General features: G+C 59.3%; 2 protein-coding genes across 2 annotated transcripts; one reads left to right on the top strand and one right to left on the bottom strand.

Moving 5' to 3' along the window:
• The first annotated feature begins 312 nt into the window (after positions 1–312).
• Positions 313–4,996, top strand: MRPL45 (mitochondrial ribosomal protein L45). Its single transcript, XM_057402628.1, has 8 exons — positions 313–374; positions 616–808; positions 1,276–1,393; positions 2,168–2,266; positions 2,856–2,904; positions 3,380–3,529; positions 3,609–3,782; positions 4,285–4,996. Exons 1-8 carry the CDS (start codon positions 330–332, stop codon positions 4,342–4,344), a joined length of 888 nt encoding a protein of 295 aa, XP_057258611.1. The 5' UTR covers positions 313–329; the 3' UTR covers positions 4,345–4,996.
• A 1,396-nt stretch (positions 4,997–6,392) lies between these two features.
• GPR179 (G protein-coupled receptor 179) lies at positions 6,393–19,258 on the bottom strand. The gene is made up of 12 exons (XM_057402598.1): positions 18,405–19,258; positions 17,443–17,551; positions 16,604–16,697; positions 15,997–16,193; positions 15,828–15,896; positions 15,010–15,119; positions 14,690–14,928; positions 14,207–14,345; positions 14,017–14,122; positions 13,787–13,933; positions 8,499–13,517; positions 6,393–8,376 (listed from the first exon to the last, which is right to left on the bottom strand). Exons 1-12 carry the CDS (start codon positions 19,217–19,219, stop codon positions 6,529–6,531), a joined length of 8,892 nt encoding a protein of 2,963 aa, XP_057258581.1. The 5' UTR covers positions 19,220–19,258; the 3' UTR covers positions 6,393–6,528.
• Positions 19,259–19,557: the final 299 nt, after the last annotated feature.

Here is a 19,557-nt window from a genome sequence, read left to right as displayed (position 1 = left end):
CCAAATCTGCTGGGAGCATCCCTGCCTGCTGCACTAGTCCGGACCACAGCAGGTAGGGATGCTCCTGGGCTGTGTTCCCCAGCAACGCCTGCAGCAAGGTCGTGGCCCCAAGGGGGTTCCAGAGCCCTGGAATGGCTGCTCAGGGTGGTAAAACCGGCTGAGATGGCATCACAGGGCAGCTCCGCAGCTGGGAAAGCCGGATGGGCTGGAAAAATCCAGCCCCACAAGTCCGGAGGTGTGGGAAAGCGCCGGGGCCGTGGGGCCAGTTGACTCAGCCCTGGCTGCTGTGGGACAGGATCCATCCACCCGGCGTGCTACCCGGCAGGAAGATGGCGGCCGCCATGAAGGCGGGCCTAGGCTGGCTGGGCCTGAGGGTGCGCTGAGCTGGGGGGGACTCGGGAATGGGAATTGGAATGGGAATTGGAATGGGCTGTGGGGAGGGTGAGGCCCCGCGGGAGAAGGGATGTGGGGCGTTAGCTACAAGGGTATGTGCAGGCTCCAAGCGGCGGCGCTCGCTGTGTTCCATGGGGTCCTTGTCAGGGAGACAAGAAGGGGAGTAAATGGCGGTGCTGGGGGTGTTTCTGGGCCCCTGGGCTCACTGTGGTGTCTTTCAAGGCTGCGGGCTCCGTGCTCCGTGCTGCGGCTCCGGCCGGTCTCGTCGTCCCTGTGAGAACGAAGAAGAAGAAGCATTCCGTGCCCGAATGGGCCAGGGAGCTGAGCCCTGAGGAGAAGGAGAAGAGGCTGCGGGCTTTGGTGGCGACAATTCCTGAGGACCGCATGGAGCGGACGTTCTACATGGCTTCCACAGGTGGCAGAACCTCTGCTTTGGTCGCCCTTAGCTAATGCACAGCATCCTCCTGTGCTCCCAGCGTGGAGCGATGAGTCTGAGCAGAGTGACTGTGGTGACAGTGCCTGCAGTAGACTGAACTGTGCACACGGGCTCCTGGTGAGGGGTGGCACCTGCCCTTCACCTCCAAAGTGTGCCAGGCTGTTGGCCCTTCGGCCCTAGGGATGAGGAATAGGGAGGAAGGTCACATTCCTTGCTGCTGGATGTGTCTTATCCGCCTGTGTTGTATGGAAGAGGAGGGTAGAGAGCAGGTGTCTGTCACTGCTGACAAGCTTAGACTAGAAACTCTGCATGCTCATATTTCATATTACTAATATGTTATCAGGGTGGAATCCCAGCTCCAGCTCCCAGTAGCCAGGGTGCTGCCCCTTTGTTTCCTTCCTTTTCCTGTTTTCCAGCCTCCTCCTGACCTTTCTTCTCTCCTGCAGCCGATATTATAGACCCCTACGTCCCTCCTGAGGGTGATGCCCGCCTGACGTCCCTATCCAAAGACGGGGTGATGCAGAAGATGCAGAAGCTGAAGCAGACTGCTGCCTCCCAGCTCGCGTATGTGCTGCCTCCTTTTTAATCAGTTTGTGGTGCAGATGCTTTGCTTGCTTTTGTCTTGCAGGGTGAGACTGGGGGGGGGGGGAATTGTTCTCTGGCCTCTTCTTCCATTGTCGCTGCGGTACCACTTAGCCAGGAGTCCCTGGTGTGAGAGTGAGCACCAGGCTCCTGTCCTCATGTATCATGTGCACTCATTTTCATAGATTCATAGAATGGTTTGGGTTGGAAAGGACCTCAAGATCATCCAGTTCCAACCCCCCTGCCATGGGCAGGGACACCTCACACTAAACCATGGCACCCAAGGCTCTGTCCACCCTGGCCTCGAACACCGCCAGGGATGAAGCATTCACAACTTCCCTGGGCAACCCATTCCAGTGCCTCAGCACCCTCACAGTAAAGAACTTCTTCCTTCCCTTGTTTAAGTTTTAACCCGTTACCCCTTGTCCTGTCACTACAGTCCCTAATGAAGAGTCCCTCCCCAGCATCCCTATAGGCCCCCTTCAGACACTGGAAGGCTGCTATGAGGTCTCCATCCATCCTTCTCTTCTCTAGGCTGAACAGCCCCAACTTTCTTGAGGATCCTTTGTGTTTGCAGCCCTGTGTGTGTTTTACAGGCACACAGAGGTTATGGCTTAGTGGGGAGTCTCCAGTTCTCAGTTGCTCCCTGGTAGAAGCTGGGCTTGAGCTGAATTAAGAGCATTGTCATCATCTGAAACACGCAAGACAGTTCCAAGTTGTTCTTTCCTTACAGTAAAGCTTTTCTTATCTTTTCAGTCTGCGGAAGATAAAAGATCATGATCTGGATTTCAGCACTAAAACCTTCCCAGAGAAGGCACAGGAGATATTTATTGAAGCTCACAATTACCTGGCAAAGTAAGACCCTTTCTCTGACTGATGCAGTTAGGTAGAACCTGCTGCTCTTTGCTAATATACTCTGCTTTTCCTCCTTGTCTTTCTGATCCTTGTACCTCCTCTGCCACAGGTACTAGATCTTTTCCTGCCCCCATCTGAGAGGAGGAGAATGTTGGGAATTTGGGCAGGACCTGTTCATTTTGATAAGGAAAGGCAGGTTGCAGGAAATCCCCCCACCTGCCCTGCAGGAGAGATGAGCTGTTGCACCTCGAGTGTCATAGAGTCATAGAATAGTTAGGGTTGGAAAGGACCTTAAGATCATCCCATTCCACCCCCCTTGCCATGGGCAGGGACACCTCACACTAAACCATGGCACCCAAGGCTCTGTGTCACTGGCAGATGAGTGCGTGCTTGGTGCTGTTCAGGATCACACTGCAGGGAATTGTTGGGATATGAGGTGATGATGGATCCTGATTTTGTGCTGAGTTGGCAGCTGAGGAGTTTGCTTTTTCTGTTTTGCCAGTAGATTGAGTCTTGTGGGGAAGCAGGGAGCGGAGGAAGCCTCTTCACAATAAGCATATTCAAGTAACTGGGTGTGTTTCACTTGCAGTTTTAACAAGCAGAAACTTCACTCCCTGGTGACAGAGCGCTGCTACCCGGTAAGTGGTCCTGTGGATGCAGCGTGTCCTTCATCTCTTGCATGGTGTTTAAGGCTTTAAACCTGACCATCTGTCTCATTTTGCTCTGGATACAGTAGAGACAGAGCTGGGAGGGAAAGCACAATATGAGCTTCATTGTATATAGTACTATGCTTGTTATTTCAAACTTCAGCAGTAGAGATCACACTTAAACAGGGGAGATTTAGGTTAGATAGAAGGAAGAAATTCTTTACTTTGAGGGTGCTGAGGCGCTGGCACAGGGTGCCCAGAGAAGCTGTGGCTGCCCCATCCCTGGCAGTGCTCAAGGCCAGGTTGGACACAGGGTCTTGGAGCAAGCTGCTCTAGTGGAAGGTGTCCCTGCCCTTGCAGGGGGTTGGAACTCGCTTTAAGCTCGCTTCCAACCCAAGCCAGGCTGTGATTCTATGATTCAATTCACATCTTCATTAAGTTGGTGCTTATTTCTTTTCCCTTACAGGAGATGGTCCGTGGGAACAGGTACAGAACGATCCGGTGGAAGTTTGTGGAGTCACTGGAGCCCCCAAGGGTGGTTCATGTTCGATGTGAGAGCGTTGTGAACCGAGGCAACCTCTACGGGCAGGTGACGGTGCGGATGCACACGCGGCAGGTACATCCCCTTGTGCTCCTCTGTTCCCCAGCTGCCTCCAGCCTCCTGCCAGCCCACCATAACTTGGTTCATTTTACAGATTCTGGCCATCTATGACCGCTTTGGGAGGCTGATGTATGGTGGGGAGCAGGTGCCCAAGGACGTTCTGGAGTATGTCGTGTTTGAGAAGTACTTGGTGAACCCGTACGGCACGTGGAGGATGCATGGCAAGATCGTTCCCAAGTGGGCTCCTCCAAAGGACCCCATTGTGAAGGTAATGCCACTAGGAAAAGGCACTGATGTGGTCCCTGGATAATTCTGGACAAAACCAAAGCTGAGTTTCCTGTGACAGGAAGGTGGTGGATTAATCTGCAAGCAGACCTGTTTATTAATGTGGCATTATCAACCTCTAGCACCTGGAAGCTCTAATAGAAGGCTGAGGGCATTTGTCATGTATGTGATAGTTTAGGGGGTTACTGCTCCCTGCACACACTGCCAGGCAAAGCCATGCAGGCGCTCAGTCTTCCTGTGTTAACTAAAAACAGGTCCTAGAGGGGAAGGAGGTGAGAACTATCTTGTCGTAGAAGGCATATCATCCCATTTCCCCTGTGTCCTTCCCCCGTGCTGCTGCCATCTGGTCCTCTCCTGTGTGTGAGGCCTTTGCGTTGCCAGGACCTGCTGCTCACCCCTTTGCATGCACTGCAACATGAAGAATTCCGATCGCAGCAGTTCAGAGCTGCTCTGTGTCATGCTGATTTTGCTCCCTGCTTTTTCAGACGGTGCTGATTCCTGGCCCAACCTTGGATCCCTCACAAGAGTACGAAGAAATGAAGTAGGAAGTTCCAGAGCCTGTACAGAGACAGCCTATGCAAGCAACCCTTTAGGGAAGAAGTGGAGGATGAATGTGGAGGTAACAGCTTGGATATGGCTGTGCCTTTCCAGTGGGCAGTCAGCAAACAAAGCAGTTTCAGAAATGGACTCTGCTCGCTAAGAATTTGTCTTTAAAGAACAAGAGGGGCTTGGCAAGGGGATTCAGGTGAGCTCTCAGAAGAGCTTTACTCCAGGTAGACATAGTGTGCTGCAGCTTAACCCTCTCTGTGTTTCTGTGAAGACAAGAAGTCTGTTCTCTTCAGGAGTGTGCTCTCAAGGCCAACCCTGTCCTGAGCTTGCCCTGCAAAAGGAGCCCTTGGCAGCAGCACTCTGTTCACACATGGGGTATTTGCCTCTGCCATGGGAAGTGGCATAGACCTGCTGGCCTTTCATTCAAACTTGCAGTAGGCATCAGCACTTTCTTTTCCCATCCTCTCTGTAGTGATTCCCAGACAGAAAACTGGGCAGAACAGGCAAGCACACTTGAAATCACGTTCTCCTGGGTGGGTGCTGCAGTTGGACTCTTGCTGAGTGAATGCTTGTGAAGGGCCCAGGTTCCCAGAGGGGCTGCAGCACAGCATTGATAACTTAATAAAATCTTTTGCCTTCTTGAAAGAGCATTTGTCTTTGCTGATGAGTTTTGGAGCATTAGTTAGAGCTGCTCCTGAATTCAACAGTGGGGTGGTGGCAGTGAGTGGCTGGCACCATCCTGTGGACACAATGACATTGCCATCAGGGCCCTGGTTTTGCAGGCTGAGTGGGTTGGGAAAATGCGTACCCACAGGTTTCCTTTTTCCATAGCTGAGAGCAAGGCTAATCTGTTCTTGCTCTGCTTTGCTCAGGGGAGTTCCATTTACAGAGCAAAATACTTGCTGGTTATCAGGTAACAAAGCATTTTCTTCAGCCGTGTCTTGCTTTTTAACTCGGCCATTTTCCAGAGCTTATGAGTTAGGAGCATTGTTTCCTTCTTTCTCGTACAGAGTGTGCTGTTTGAAAGAGTTATGGCTCCTGATGCTTCCATGTTCAGTGTTTCTGTGTCCTTTTGAAAGGGCAGAGTATCATCCCTATGCTCTGTTAGGAGAGGAGCCAGCAATGGAATCCCTGTCATCTTTTTGGGAAGTCAGAGGGGTGTCACAATCTGTCTGCCTTTCCTGAAGGAACCTACTATACTGAGCCTTCTGCCTACACTTCCTTCATGAGCCGAGGAGAGATTCAGTGCTCCAGCATATGGGAGCTAAAATAAACCCAGATGAGCTGCCTGGCTGGTGTCTGGGCAGCTCACGAGCAGGTATGGATGTGGCTCCTCAACCAGGACCTGCAGACCAGGTTCTTTGGCTCTGGATGAGAAGAGTTGAGTTTTCTGGTGGAGTAGCTGTGTTTTTCCAGGGAGAAAGGCCTTTCCTTCCAGTCTGCCAATGTGTGGCTGCCCATCAGCTTTGCCATTATTCAAACCTCTGCAACTCACCCACTTGTGTTTCTGGGTTTCCTTTCCAGCCTCGCTGCTTTCTGCTGTACCTCTTTCTTGAGCATGTTCAGTATCTTGCCCACACCCCATAAACCAGCCACTAAAGCGTGTGCTCTGTAGATAATATGTTTTATTGTCTGTATGTACACTTACTTACACCATCGGATGATCGTGGAACACTCAGTGCTGAAGACCACAGACAGCACATGACACCAGCATCCCTTTGTAAGGAGAGTGCAATCAAACAACAAAGGAACAGCAGAACGAGCTCTGAGCCTTGTGTGGATTCAGAGAGAGCCAAAACCTTCACTGGGGGAAGCTGGCTTCCTCCCCTGCTGCATCATCTTCCTGCCCTGGTTTGACTCTTCCCTATGTATTTTAACATATTCAGGTGCCTGCTTGGACCAGTGACCCTGCACTGGGGCACCTACCTGTGGGAAAATGATGGGTGGTGTTTGCACCCATCTGGAGAGCTTGATGAAGGTAGGAGATGTTCATTGTCCCCTCACTGCACTGGTCCCCAAGGCCACCACCAGTGACTTCTGGAAGCATGGCCATGCCATTGGCTTCGCTGGACACTTGTGTCCCTGCTTGGGCTGTGCCATTGGGCATCGGCCTTCAGCTCAAGACCTTGTGTTCATGAAAACCATGTCTGCAGCTGGCTGATGGCCCTGGCAGGAGGGAGCTACTCATGGTCCCAAGGGCAGATGTCTGCTTTGGTTCCACTCTGGGTGGCATCTGCACTCTCCATCTCCCATGGACACACCGCTGAGGTTTTCCTCCCATCTGTGCTGGTCTTGTCATCTGCTGGTGGAGCCTCTTCTGCTTCCAAGGGACAAACCTCAGCTGGGCTGGGGCTGCTGCCTGTCCCAGGGGCTGTACCCGCTGCCCAAGGCAGCAGCTCTGCCCCAGGGCCCCGCCGGGGCTGGATGCGGCTCAGGGGCTTGTGCAGGGCCTCACTGCCAGGTCTGCCCTTGGGTTTCTTCCTTGGGGCTGGTGGAGACACGGTGCTGGCTGCCAGCACCGCCTTTGACTCTCCCATCCCAGGGGAGGATGCTCCATCAGCTCCCTGTGGGAGTTCCTTCTCTGAGCCACTGGGCTCTGCTGCTTCCCAGGGGCAAATCTCAGCTTTCCTGCTCTCTGTGCTGTCGGACTTCTTGGATGGCTCTTTCCCTGTTGTTCTCAGGGATTGCTCCTCCGTGTCCAGGCTCTCCCAGGGGCAGATGGACTCAAGGTCGAGATTTGCTTTCTTCTTCTTTGCAGGTGTGCTGTGCCCAATCTCTCTGCAGGCACCTTCACTTTTCAAAGGGCTCTTTGTCCCTATGGACAGAGCATCCTTGTCCTGCCTTGATTCCTCTGTACGTGATGGAGCTGCAGCCCCCTCCCAGGGGCAGATCTCTGCTGTGTCCATGGACTGAGTCCCTGGAGCCTCCCAAGGACACACCTCTGCCTTCAGGCTTTCCACACTTCCTTTCTCCTCTGCAGACCTGCGATGCCCAATCCCTTTGAAGGCACCTTCCATTGTGGAGGGGCTCTTTCTCCCTATGGACAGAGCATCCTTGTCCTGCCTTGATTCCTCTTTACCTGATGGAGCTGCAGCCCCCTCCCAGGGGCAGATCTCTGCTTTGTCCATGGACTGAGTCCCTGGAGCCTCCCAGGGACACACCTCTGCCTTCAGGCTCTCCATGCTTGCTTTCTCCTTTGCAGACCTGTGATGCCCAATCCCTTTGAAGGCACCTTCCCTTGGCGAGGGGCTTTTTCTCCCTATGGACAGAGCATCCTTGTCCTGCCTTGGTTCCTCTGTACCTGATGGAGCTGCAGCCACCTCCCAGGGGCAGATCTCTGCTTTGTCCATGGACTGAGCCCCTGGAGCCTCCCAAGGACACACCTCTGCCTTCAGGCTCTCCACACTTCCTTTCTCCTCTGCAGATGTGCAATGCCCAATCCCTTTGAAGGCACCTTCCATTGTGGAGGGGCTCTTTGTCCCTATGGACAGAGCATCCTTGTCCTGCCTTGATTCCTCTTTACCTGATGGAGCTGCGGCCACCTCCCAAGGGCAGATCTCTGCTTTATCCATGGACTGAGTCCCTGGAGCCTCCCAAGGACACACCTCTGCCTTCAGGCTCTCCACACTTCCTTTCTCCTCTGCAGGGATGCTGTGTCCAATCCCTTTGAAGGCACCTTCCCTTGGCAAGGGGCTCTTTGTTCCTATGGACAGAGCATCCTTGTCCTCCCTTGATTCCTCTTTACCTGATGGAGCTGCAGCCACCTCCCAGGGGCAGATCTCTGCTTTGTCCATGGACTGAGCCCCTGGAGCCTCCCAAGGACACACCTCTGCCTTCAGGCTCTCCCTGCTCTCAGATGCTCTCGGAGGCGCTCTGGGCAGCGCTGGGCTCCTGGCACGGGGATGCTCCATGGGCTGCTCCTTGTCCAGGCTCTCCCATGGACACGCAGCCTCTCGCTTGCTGCTGCCCCTCTCCAGGGCTCTCCCTGGGCTGGCCAGCGCTGCCTGGCGCCTGATGCGCTTGTCCCCCTTGGGCACCCCCCAGGGCCCTGCTTTGGCTTCAGCTGCTGCGAGGGAGCTGCAGCCCCCTCCCAGGGGCAGATCTCTGCTGTGTCCATGGACTGAGCCCCTGGAGCCTCCCAAGGACACACCTCTGCCTTCAGGCTCTCCATGCTTGCTTTCTCCTCTGCAGATGTGCGATGCCCAATCCCTTTGAAGGCACCTTCCGTTGTGGAGGGGCTCTTTGTCCCTATGGACAGAGCATCCTTGTCCTGCCTTAGTTCCTCTTTACCTGATGGAGCTGCGGCCACCTCCCAAGGGCAGTTCTCTGCTTTATCCATGGACTGAGTCCCTGGAGCCTCCCAAGGACACACCTCTGCCTTCAGGCTCTCCACACTTCCTTTCTCCTTTGCAGACCTGTGATGCCCAATCCCTTTGCAGGCACCTTCCATTGTGGAGGGGCTCTTTCTCCCTATGGACAGAGCATCCTTGTCCTCCCTTGGTTCCTCTGTACCTGATGGAGCTGCAGCCCCCTCCCAGGGGCAGATCTCTGCTTTGTCCATGGACTGAGTCCCTGGAGCCTCCCAGGGACACACCTCTGCCTTCAGGCTCTCCATGCTTGCTTTCTCCTTTGCAGACTTATGATGCTCAATACCTTTGAAGGCACCTTCTGTTGTGGAGGGGCTTTTTCTCCCTATGGACAGAGCATCCTTGTCCTGCCTTGGTTCCTCTGTACCTGATGGAGCTGGAGCCACTTCCCAGGGGCAGATCTCTGCTTTGTCCATGGACTGAGCCCCTGGAGCCTCCCAAGGACATACCTCTGCCTTCAGGCTCTCCATGCTTGCTTTCTCCTCTGCAGATGTGCAATGCCCAATCCCTTTGAAGGCACCTTCCATTTTGGAGGGGCTCTTTGTCCCTATGGACAGAGCATCCTTGTCCTGCCTTAGTTCCTCTTTACCTGATGGAGCTGGAGCCACCTCCCAGGGGCAGATCTCTGCTTTGTCCATGGACTGAGTCCCTGGAGCCTCCCAGGGACACACCTCTGCCTTCAGGCTCTCCATGCTTGCTTTCTCCTTTGCAGACCTGCGATGCCCAATCCCTTTGAAGGCACCTTCCATTGTGGAGGGGCTCTTTCTCCCTATGGACAGAGCATCCTTGTCCTGCCTTGGTTCCTCTGTACCTGATGGAGCTGCAGCCACCTCCCAGGGGCAGATCTCTGCTTTGTCCATGGACTGAGCCCCTGGAGCCTCCCAAGGACACACCTCTGCCTTCAGGCTCTCCACACTCTGGGATGCTCTTGGAGGCGCTCTGGGCAGCGCTGGGCTCCTGGCACGGGGATGCTCCATGGGCTGCTCCTTGTCCAGGCTCTCCCATGGACACGCAGCCTCTCGCTTGCTGCTGCCCCTCTCCAGGGCTCTTCCTGGGCTGGCCAGCGCTGCCTGGCGCCTGATGCGCTTGTCCCCCTTGGGCACCCCCCCAGGGCCCTGCTTTGGCTTCAGCTGCTGCGAGGGAGCTGCAGCCCCCTCCCAGGGGCAGATCTCTGCTGTGTCCATGGACTGAGCCCCTGGAGCCTCCCAAGGACACACCTCTGCCTTCAGGCTCTCCATGCTTGCTTTCTCCTCTGCAGATGTGCGATGCCCAATCCCTTTGAAGGCACCTTCCGTTGTGGAGGGGCTCTTTGTCCCTATGGACAGAGCATCCTTGTCCTGCCTTGATTCCTCTTTACCTGATGGAGCTGCGGCCACCTCCCAAGGGCAGATCTCTGCTTTATCCATGGACTGAGTCCCTGGAGCCTCCCAAGGACACACCTCTGCCTTCAGGCTCTCCATGCTTGCTTTCTCCTCTGCAGATGTGCGATGCCCAATCCCTTTGCAGGCACCTTCCATTGTGGAGGGGCTTTTTCTCCCTATGGACAGAGCATCCTTGTCCTGCCTTAGTTCCTCTTTACCTGATGGAGCTGGAGCCACCTCCCAGGGGCAGATCTCTGCTTTGTCCATGGACTGAGCCCCTGGAGCCTCCCAAGGACACACCTCTGCCTTCAGGCTCTCCATGCTTGCTTTCTCCTTTGCAGACTTATGATGCTCAATACCTTTGAAGGCACCTTCTGTTGTGGAGGGGCTTTTTCTCCCTATGGACAGAGCATCCTTGTCCTGCCTTGATTCCTGTGTAGCTGATGGAGCTGCAGCCCCCTCCCAGGGGCAGATCTCTGCTTTGTCCATGGACTGAGTCCCTGGAGCCTCCCAAGGACACACCTCTGCCTTCAGACTCTCCCCACTCTGGGATGCTCTTGGAGGTGCACTGGGCAGCGCTGGGCTCCTGGCACGGGGATGCTCCATGGGCTGCTCCGTACCCAGGCTCTCCCATGGACAAACTTCCTCTTTGATGCTCTCCGCACTCTGGGATTTCTTGGATTTGGCTTTTGGGCTCTCCATGCTTTTCCTAATGAGGTTTGCGAAGCTCCTGCTCTTCCTGTGCTCCGGGTGATGGCCTCCCACCTCTGCCAGCTTTGCTTTGACGCCCTCCAGGCCTCTGGTCACCGGTTTGTTTCCCCCTTTGGAAGTGCCACGCGTGTCCTGCCTTGCTCTGTCCTTCCCCCATGGAGCTTCAGGCTCTTCCCAGGGGCAGATTTCTGCCTTGGCAAGCGGCTCAGCCTCTGCTTCCCATGGACAAACGCTGGCCTTGCTGCTGCCCATGGCTCCTGCGTGCTTGGATTCGGCTTTGGGCAGAGCTGGGTGTCCTGCTGCGAGCCCTGTGCCGCACTGCCCCGCACCCTCCCCGGGACAGGGACATCCCTGCTGGGTGCTCCCCTTGTCTGCAGCCAAACCCATCCCTCCCGTGCCCCCTGGGGCTGCTGCCTGTGGGGAAATCCCGTTTTCCCCTTGGGAGGTGTCACCATCCTCTGCTTTCCCTGCATTGGATGCGGCTGCTCCCCCTTCCCAAGGGCGAATCCCTCCTGCATCGCCATCAGCTCCCGTCGCTTCCCAGGGACAAACCGAAGCCCGAGCGCTCTTTGGGATCCCTTCTGGCAGCTCGAAGCTGCTGGGACCAGGTTTGGGTGGCTTTGGAGCTCCCACCACCCCCAGGGACCTTGCCCTGATGCTCTTGCCCTGCTCACCCACCCGTCTCCTCTCTGCTTCCTGCCCCTCTTGCTCTGGCTCAGCCCCCTCTGCGTCCCAGGGGCCGGTTGCTGCTCTCGTGGTCCTCCCCTCTTCCAGGGTCTCCCATGGACAAACCTGGCCCCTCCTGCCCTGCAAAGGCCCCTCCAGCAGCTCCGAGGGGTTTGCTGATGGTTTCTCCATGCCCAGCTCTTCCCTGGGATGCTGAGGGTCCCCCCTGCTCTCCTCCCAGAGGCAGATCCCTGTTTTGATGCTGGAATCAGCCTGGTTGTCCCTAGCATAGACCTGTGCCTTCCTGCCCACCGGGGCCATCTCCTCGCTCCATCTCCTTGCAGGGACCTTCCCAATGTCCCTGGGACCAAGGGGCTCAGGGTGGCTGCTGCCTTCCCCCTGGCACACGGTTCCTGCTGGGCCATCCAGGGCTCCTTGGGGCCAAACCTCAGCCTCCAGCTCCTCAGCAGCTGCTCTCTGCCCATCACTGATGGATGGATGGGAGCTGCTCGCGCTGGGTCCTGCCCGTGGCTGCTCCACCTCTGTGTGGTCCTGGCAGGGGATGGACCCGCTGGGTCCCTCGAGCCCTTCCTTTGGTGTGGCCACAGGAGCCTCATCCCCTTGCTGTGGCTGGGGCTGTGCCACCACCACCGGGGGCTCATGGGGACGTTCAGCTCCTTCTTGGTGACCAGAGCTTGATGGGGCCCTGTGCTCTGCATCCGCATCCCCATGGGGAGCACCCTGCTCCTCACCCGGCTCCTCTCCATCGCCCGCAGCGGCCCTGGCGTTGTTGTTGTGCTGGCAAAAGCCCTGCTCGGAGCCTGTGGTCCCTGCAGGGGACACGGCCGATGTCTCTGCTGGGCTTGGCCTCTCCCTCCTGCTGCTGCCCCCCCTCCTCTTCCTGAGGCTCCCCTCGCTCTCCCTCTTTCCCTTTGGGATGCTTTTCCCTCTGGATCTGTTGAAGGCTTTGATGGCCAGGCCCAGGCTCCAGAGGGACATCTTCTGGGCGGATGGTTTGATGCTGGGGGGAGTGGCTGCTGTGTCACTGGTGGTCCCCGACCCTGCTGCTTGGGTGGCTCTTTCCCTCCGGCTCAGGATCTCCTCCTGGACCAGCTCCCAGGGACAGACCTGTGCCGGGATGGATGCTGCGGGCGATGTGCACCCCGCATCTTCCTCCTTCATCCCTGCTGCTGGGGGTGCCACGGGTGGCTCTGCTGTCCCCAGGCTGTCCCCGGCCGCTGGTCCCCGCTGCCCCAGGCTCTGGCAGCGCACTGGGGGCCGTGGTGGGGTTCTCCTCACCACCACCATCCGCACCCGCCCTGGGTGATGGGAGCCGTCGACGCTGATGCTCTTGATGGGCGCGTAGGTGACGTGTCTCTGCACCCTGCCATCGCCCAGGGGGGACACAGACCGCGAGCACCCCTCGGCGGGGCTGGGGACAGCATCAGCATCAGGGCTTTGTGGCTTCCCAGCTTCCCTGGGGGGTCCTTGTGGCATGGGATGCCCCGAGGCCAGGCTGAATGGATGCTCGATGTGTTCCTTCCCCCATGCAGCGCGGCTGGCGGCGAGCAGGGCTTCATCCTGCGCCCCGGCCACCACGCTGAGCGACTTGTGCAAGGGGGGGGCGCGGGGCAGGGGGGACTGCCCGTGCCCCACCAGGTTGTGGGCACTGGCTGACTTGTACACGAGCGGAGCAGCATCGAGGGACTCGCTGTCGGATTGCTCCGAGGCCGCCGTCACCATCATCTTCCTCCCCGGCGCAGGCTCCTGGGGGGCAGCAAGGATGGGTGAACCCCCCTGGACCCCCTCAGTGCTGCGGGAGCCATCATCCCGCATCCTCAGGTCCGTGGTACCCGCATTGAGGAGCTGCTTGGCCGAGGACCCACGGGTGCTGCTGCTGCGGCGGCGGCGTGCGAGCGCCTCGGGCAGCTCGGTGACCCGGTGGGCGATGGAGCGGGCCAGGCTGCGGCGGGCGCTGCGCTGCTTGGGGAGGTGAGGGTTGAGCGCTGCCATCCGCCACCTCCTGTGCACCTCCAGCTGCCTGTAGAGCTTCTTCAGCTCCTCCTGTGCCGCGGGCAGAGAGCAGGGAGAGGAGAGCGCGTCCAACGGGGCTGCGGCTGCACCCACAACCCAATCCCCATCCCTCCATCCCAAGGGATGCAGGAGGTTTCCCCCCCGACCCCGTGGCTTTGGCGGATTCACCCTGTGCCCCCTCCTCCCACCCCACCCCGTTCTTCCCACCCCATCCGCTTTGCATCAGGAGAAAGACTGCAAAAGGCACCTCTTACTCTGCAGAGCAAGCGTCAAAAGAAGGTCCTGAGTGTGGCACCCACCCGAATGTCATCGGGGTCGAGACTGTGCTCGCTCCAGGCCGACGCGATGCTGCTGTTGAGGCAGGAGCCCGAGCGCCGCATGTCCAGCTCGTCCTCATAGACCTCGGCTGTGATCTCCTCCCGCAGCGGTGAGCCCGTGTGCAGGAACTGCAGGGGGGGACAAGTAGGGAAGAGCTCAAGCTGGGGGGGGGCCCCGAAACGCTGGGATCCCCCTTTGGGATGAGCGTTACCTTGGGGATGAAGAGCAGGGCCAGGGTCATGGTGATGGTGCCGTGGGTGTGAGCGAAGAAGAGCAGCAGCGTCCAGTCCGGGTGCAGCGAGGGGACCACGATGAACCTGGCAGGGGATTTGCCACCGGTTCCTTGGCATTGCCGGGGATGGGAATGGCGTCTCCCAGCTCCTGGCAGCCCCGTGTCCTACCTGACCACGTGGAAGGTGGCCGAGATCATGAGCTCGTTGTGCAGCGCGATGCCCATGTAGCGAGGCTCGTGGAAGGCGGAGGGCACGGCGCGCGTGGCGAAGCACAGGAAGCTGCCCCACAGCAGGAACAGCAGCTCAGCTGTGGGCGAGAGCAAGGGGAGCGATGCTGAGCACCCAGCACCATCACTGTCAGCGTGTTCTTATGGGTACCGGTGCTGCTACCCACTGGGACCTCCCTGCCCTGGGGCACATCCAGCCCTGTGGGTTCATCTGCTGGCTCTGGTGCGGAGCATCCCTTGACACCCCTGCGCATCACTAGGGCTCAGCTCCCAGGGATGTACCCTGCCCCAGCGCTGGGGATGCTCAGAGGAGAGGATGGGAGGCAGCTCGGGTGCCCCAGCCCTGCTCCAAGGCACATTAAACAGACAAAGCAAGGCTGCATTTATGGGATGGGGTCCTGGGGTGGGAGGGTGCTGGTCTCACCAATCACCATCATGTAGTCCCAGTGGTCATGGCCACAGATGTAGAAGTGGAGGCCGCCGGCAGTCTGGGTGCGGATCACCAGCGGGATGTTCTTGTCCACGTTCTCCAGCATCCCGATGGTCCAGGCCGCCAGGAACCACAGCACCAGGACCAGGATCAGCCCCAGCATCTTCAACACCCGCATGCTTGACACGTAGGGCACCCGCTGGGCCGTGCGGGACAGGAACACCTTCAGCACCCTGCGAGGGGCAGAGGGGTGAGCCCCAGTGGATCCCTGCTGCGGGGGGCACAAGCATCCAGCCCCCCCTCCATCCTGGTACCTGTACAGCTTGAGGGTGATGGTGCCGTAGACGATGGTGAAGCCGAGCATGCGGACCCAGCGCAGGACGATGCAGCGGAAGATGCTGGGCTTGAAGTACAGGATGAACACCTGAGGTGGGGGGAGAGAGGGGTTGGTGGTGGAGCGGGGATGGATGGAGACTCGGAAACCAGGGAATCATGGAATGGTTTGGGTTGAAGGGACCTTAAAGCTCATCCAGTTCCAACCCCCTGTGCCAGTGCCTCAGCACCCTCACAGGGAAGAGCTTCTGCCTAAGAGCTCCTCTCAGTCTCCCCTCTGGCAGGTTCAAGCCATTCCCCTTGGCCTGTCCCTACATCCCTTGTCCCAAGCCCCTCTCCAGGTTTCCTGCAGCCCCTTCAGGCACTGGAGCTGCTCTCAGGTCTCCCCTTCAGGAGCCTTCTCTTCTCCAGGCTGCCCCAGCCCAGCTCTCTCAGCCTGGCTCCAGAGCAGAGCTGCTCCAGCCCTCGTAGCATCCCCATGGCTCCACGTCCCCCTTGTGCTGCCGCCCCAGAGCTGGATGCAGTCAGTGCTCACCGCTGCCATCCTTCCCCCTTGGCTCTACAGCACCCGGCACGGCTCTTGTGGGAGGGAGAGGGGATTTGGGCAGGGATTAACTCCTGCCGCCACTGGGAGAGCAGGGATTTGGTTTCCCAAGGTTTATACCGGAGCCACCGGGGGCTGTGCCAGCGAATCCACAATCAGGTGGAGTTGTGCCCATGCTCTGCTTGGGGCCAGCCCCCGACCCTCACCAGGCCTCAGAGGCTCTTACACGGAGTCCTCTGCCAGCTGGATACTCACTGGGAAGTAGAGGAGGAGGGACCCGAAGAGGATCGTCTCCAGGAGGATGATTCCGGATGCCCGGATCCTCTGCGGGGACACAGGTGTGAGGATGCAGCCAGGAGCCTTGAGCCCATGGGGTTTGGGGATGGGAGCAGGGCAGGGGGCATGGGACATGGGGACACCTTGCCTTGCTCCGTCGGAAGTGGTAGGAGACCAGCATGCTGAGGAAGATGGCCAGCATGCAGCAGGCCTGGCAGGACAGCACGGCTGCCCGCAGCGCCCGGTCCTCCTGGATCAGGCAGGGAGCATCGTCCTGGCAGGTGGAGCATCCCTGGCGGCAGGGCCGGCATCCCAACAGGGACCCCCCGTCTGCCCCCGCTGTGCCTGGAAGAGGATCATGGAATTATCATGGACCCAACCAGGCTGGGAAAGACCTCTAAGATTGAGTCTGACCGGTCCCCAGCACTGCCAAGGCCACCACTAACCCATGGCACTGAGGGTGTGTGAACACTTGCAGGGACGGTGACTGCAGCCCTGCCCTGGGCAGCCTGTTCCAATGCCTGAGCACCCTTTGGGGCAGGAATTGTTCCTCAGCTCCACCTAAACCTGCCCTGGTGCAGCTTGAGGCCGGTTCCTCTTCTATCACTCATTACTCGTGGTTACAATCACTGCATCACTTGGAGGCACTTTCCTTGCCAGGGAATGGGCTTGGGCTTCCCAAATCCCCCCCCCCCCCCCCCAGCCTCAGCCCCCACTGCAGTGGCCATGTCCCACTGGGTGAAATGGGCACCCACCTGCCTGGGCTGCTCCACTGGCCCCATAAAAGCCCGGCTTGCACCGGCACAGGTACCTCCCGAGGACGAAGCCGTGGCTCTCCTGCGGGATACACTGAAGGCGACAGGCTGGGATGCATGGAAGGGCTCATCCCGCATCCCAAACACTCCCCCTATCCCTGCATCCCTCCCACACCAGAGGCTCCAGCATCCCCTGTCTCACAGGTACCTGCCCCAGGCCGCTCTCCCCCTGTGCAGTGGTTAAACATTGAAGAATTAAAAGCCAAAGCTTGGCCCCCAAATCCCTCCCTAAACCCTAAATGGACACATAATGCAGCAGAGAACACTAATCCTGCCCAGCCATGACGGCAGCGGCGCTGCCCTAATCCCCTCTGCCCGCATCCTGCCCCCAATGGGCTGTGCTGGCAGCTTCTCTGGGTATTGTTGTGTCCTGGAGACATTCCCAGCACCAGAGCCCATCCCTCCGGAGGAAAGAGAAGCTGGCGACGCCTTTCCCACTTGGGGACCACGCTGAGCCGTGTCGCTGCGGTGTTTGCTCTGCTTGGGGATGCTGATGGTTGCGCCAAGCCCTGATACAGGCTTTGGCATCACCGGCAGGGATGGAGGTGATTGTCCCAGCGGTGCCCACCCATCCCCGTGGTGTCTGGGCAGGGAGCACCAGGTCACTGGCTGCTGCTGGCACAGGGAGGGCAGATTTGCACACTAAACCCCTCCACTGCAGCGGAAGGAAGCAGATGGATGGGCCGGGAGAGGATAAAGCTCAGTCGGAGGGAGGGATGGGGGCAGAGCGGTGCCCTGCCGGGTGAAGGGATGGGGTGCTGGGTGCTGGTGGACGGTACCTGGGTGCTGTTGAGGTCGCAGCGGTGCGTGTCTGCGAACCAGCCCGGCCCGCTGGCACACTGGTCAATGGCCACGTCCCGCAGCTCGATGTCCACCCGCACGACACCCCTGTGCAGAGGGATGGGGTCAGCCCCGTGTCCACAACCAGCGTGGGCCCCATGCCCCACCAATGCCACCGGGACAGGCACCGGGGGAGGGCACAACCATGGGGGTGCTGGGTGCTTGGGTGGCCCAGAGAAGCTGTGGCTGCCCCATCCCTGGCAGTGTTCAAGGCCAGGTTGGACACAGGGGCTTGGAGCAAGCTGCTCCAGTGGAAGGGGTCCCTGCCCGTGGCAGGGGTTGGAGCTGGAGGAGCTTTAAGGTCCCTTCCAACCCAACCCATTCCATGGTTCTATGGTTCTATGATACGTCCCCCCTTGGAGCTGCATCTGAGGGAGGCTGGAGCAGCAGCTCCTGGCTGTGGATTCTGCCTCTCAAAAGGGGCTTTAAGCAAACGGCTGGGAAATAGGAGGTGCTGGGGTGGCCCCTGGTGCCATCCTGCATCCTGCAGGACCAACCCTCTCCCCTAAGTGCTCTGAGGGGCACACAGCATCCCCCTTAGAAACGGAGACACATCCCCTCTCCAGGACTAAACCCAGGAGCCCCTTTCCCTCCCCATTGTCCCCCACTGTGGCTGCTTGCACAGGGGGTGCTGGGGTGCAGCAGGGACCCGCCACCCCACAGAGTGGCCGTGACAGGGTAGGAGGTTTCGGAGGGTGGCAGCCCGAGTGGGGACAAGGGTCCACACCGTGCCTATGGGTGTGCAAATAGCCATACACATGCACAGGGATGCAGGCAGTGTGCCGGCAAAGCATCCTGCCTGCACCCCAAGGTGCTGCCTCCATCCGCACTCCCCAGCATGCACACAGGGCGCCCTCCAACCCTCTTTACCCCTCCTCCGGCCCCTCCGGGTACCACTTACCTGAACTCAGGGCTGAGGTCTGGCTTGAGCCCATAGAAAGCAGCGGAGAGCGTGACAGCCCAGGCAGGCAGGAACCGGCCGTCCCGGCACTCGAGGAACGGAGGGGACCACCGCACATGGCCCGGGTCCCCCACGTAGCTGTCACCCCGCTGCCACTTGGGGGTCTCCATGCTGCGCAGGTCATTGCTGAGCACCCGCTTGCGGAGGGCAGGGGTCCGCTGGGATTTGGGGGCATTGAACCACTCGTTGTCCCAGCTGAGGTTACCGAGGCTCGGAGCTGCAGCGGAGACATCCTGGAGCAGGATCTGGCCATCGCCCTTGGTAGCCTGCAGCATCAGCCGGGGCTTGGCGGCCAGCGGGTGAGCATCGAGGGCCAGCACCGCCCTGCGCACCCATGGGTGCCCCTCGGCCAGGCTGCGCACCAGCGCCTGGTACCACTCCACGTCCTCGGCCACGCTGGCCTCGCGGATGTCGTTGGTCTGGAAGAGCATGTTGAGGAAGTTGGCGGCGTGGGCCAGCGCCTCGGGGGCGGCACGGAGCGCAGCTCGCAACGCCGGGGGGGGACCGGGACCCGCGGCCGCCGCCGGGACCCCCCGGCTGCAGTTGGCTCGGGCCAGGCGCCGAGCATCGCCCGTCCGCAGGAACGCCAGAGCCGCCGCCGAGCCCTCGGCGTCCCCCGGCTCCTCTGTGGGTCCCCAGGGGGGTGATGGAGCCGGGGACCACCCCGCCGGGCGGGGGGGGCCGTCCTGTGGGCGCTGGCCATGGAGCAGCGCCGTGTGCCAGCACCAGAGCAGCAGCCACCGCCACGGCGCCATGGCTGGGGCTCAGCGGAGCCCCCCGGCCTCCAGCGGCCCCGCCGGGGGGCACATGGTGATGGGCGCGGTGCCCCGGAGCCTGCTCGGCTCCACAGCGCTGGGATCGCGCTCTGCCGCTTGTTTTCCTGCCTCGGTGATGCCGGAGCAGACGTCACCAGCTCCAAAACGTGCTCATCTGCTGGCGCCGGGGCTCGGAGCTCCCCCCCCCGCTTGTCCCTGCGCTCCTGCTTGGATGCGGTGCCGCGGAGCCCCTGGCCCTGAGCCCCATAGGGACCCCCACAGCCCGGCCCTGAGGCCCGTGGGGACACCCGATACCCCCAGCCCTGAGCCCCGGGGGG

The sequence above is a fragment of the Pezoporus wallicus genome, unplaced genomic scaffold (genome assembly GCF_028554395.1).
Source record: "Pezoporus wallicus isolate ANWC-B61680 ecotype Strahan unplaced genomic scaffold, APGP_CSIRO_Pwel_v1 contig_13748, whole genome shotgun sequence".
Lineage (NCBI taxonomy): Eukaryota > Metazoa > Chordata > Aves > Psittaciformes > Psittacidae > Pezoporus > Pezoporus wallicus.
This window is presented reverse-complemented; position numbering and strand designations above follow the sequence as displayed.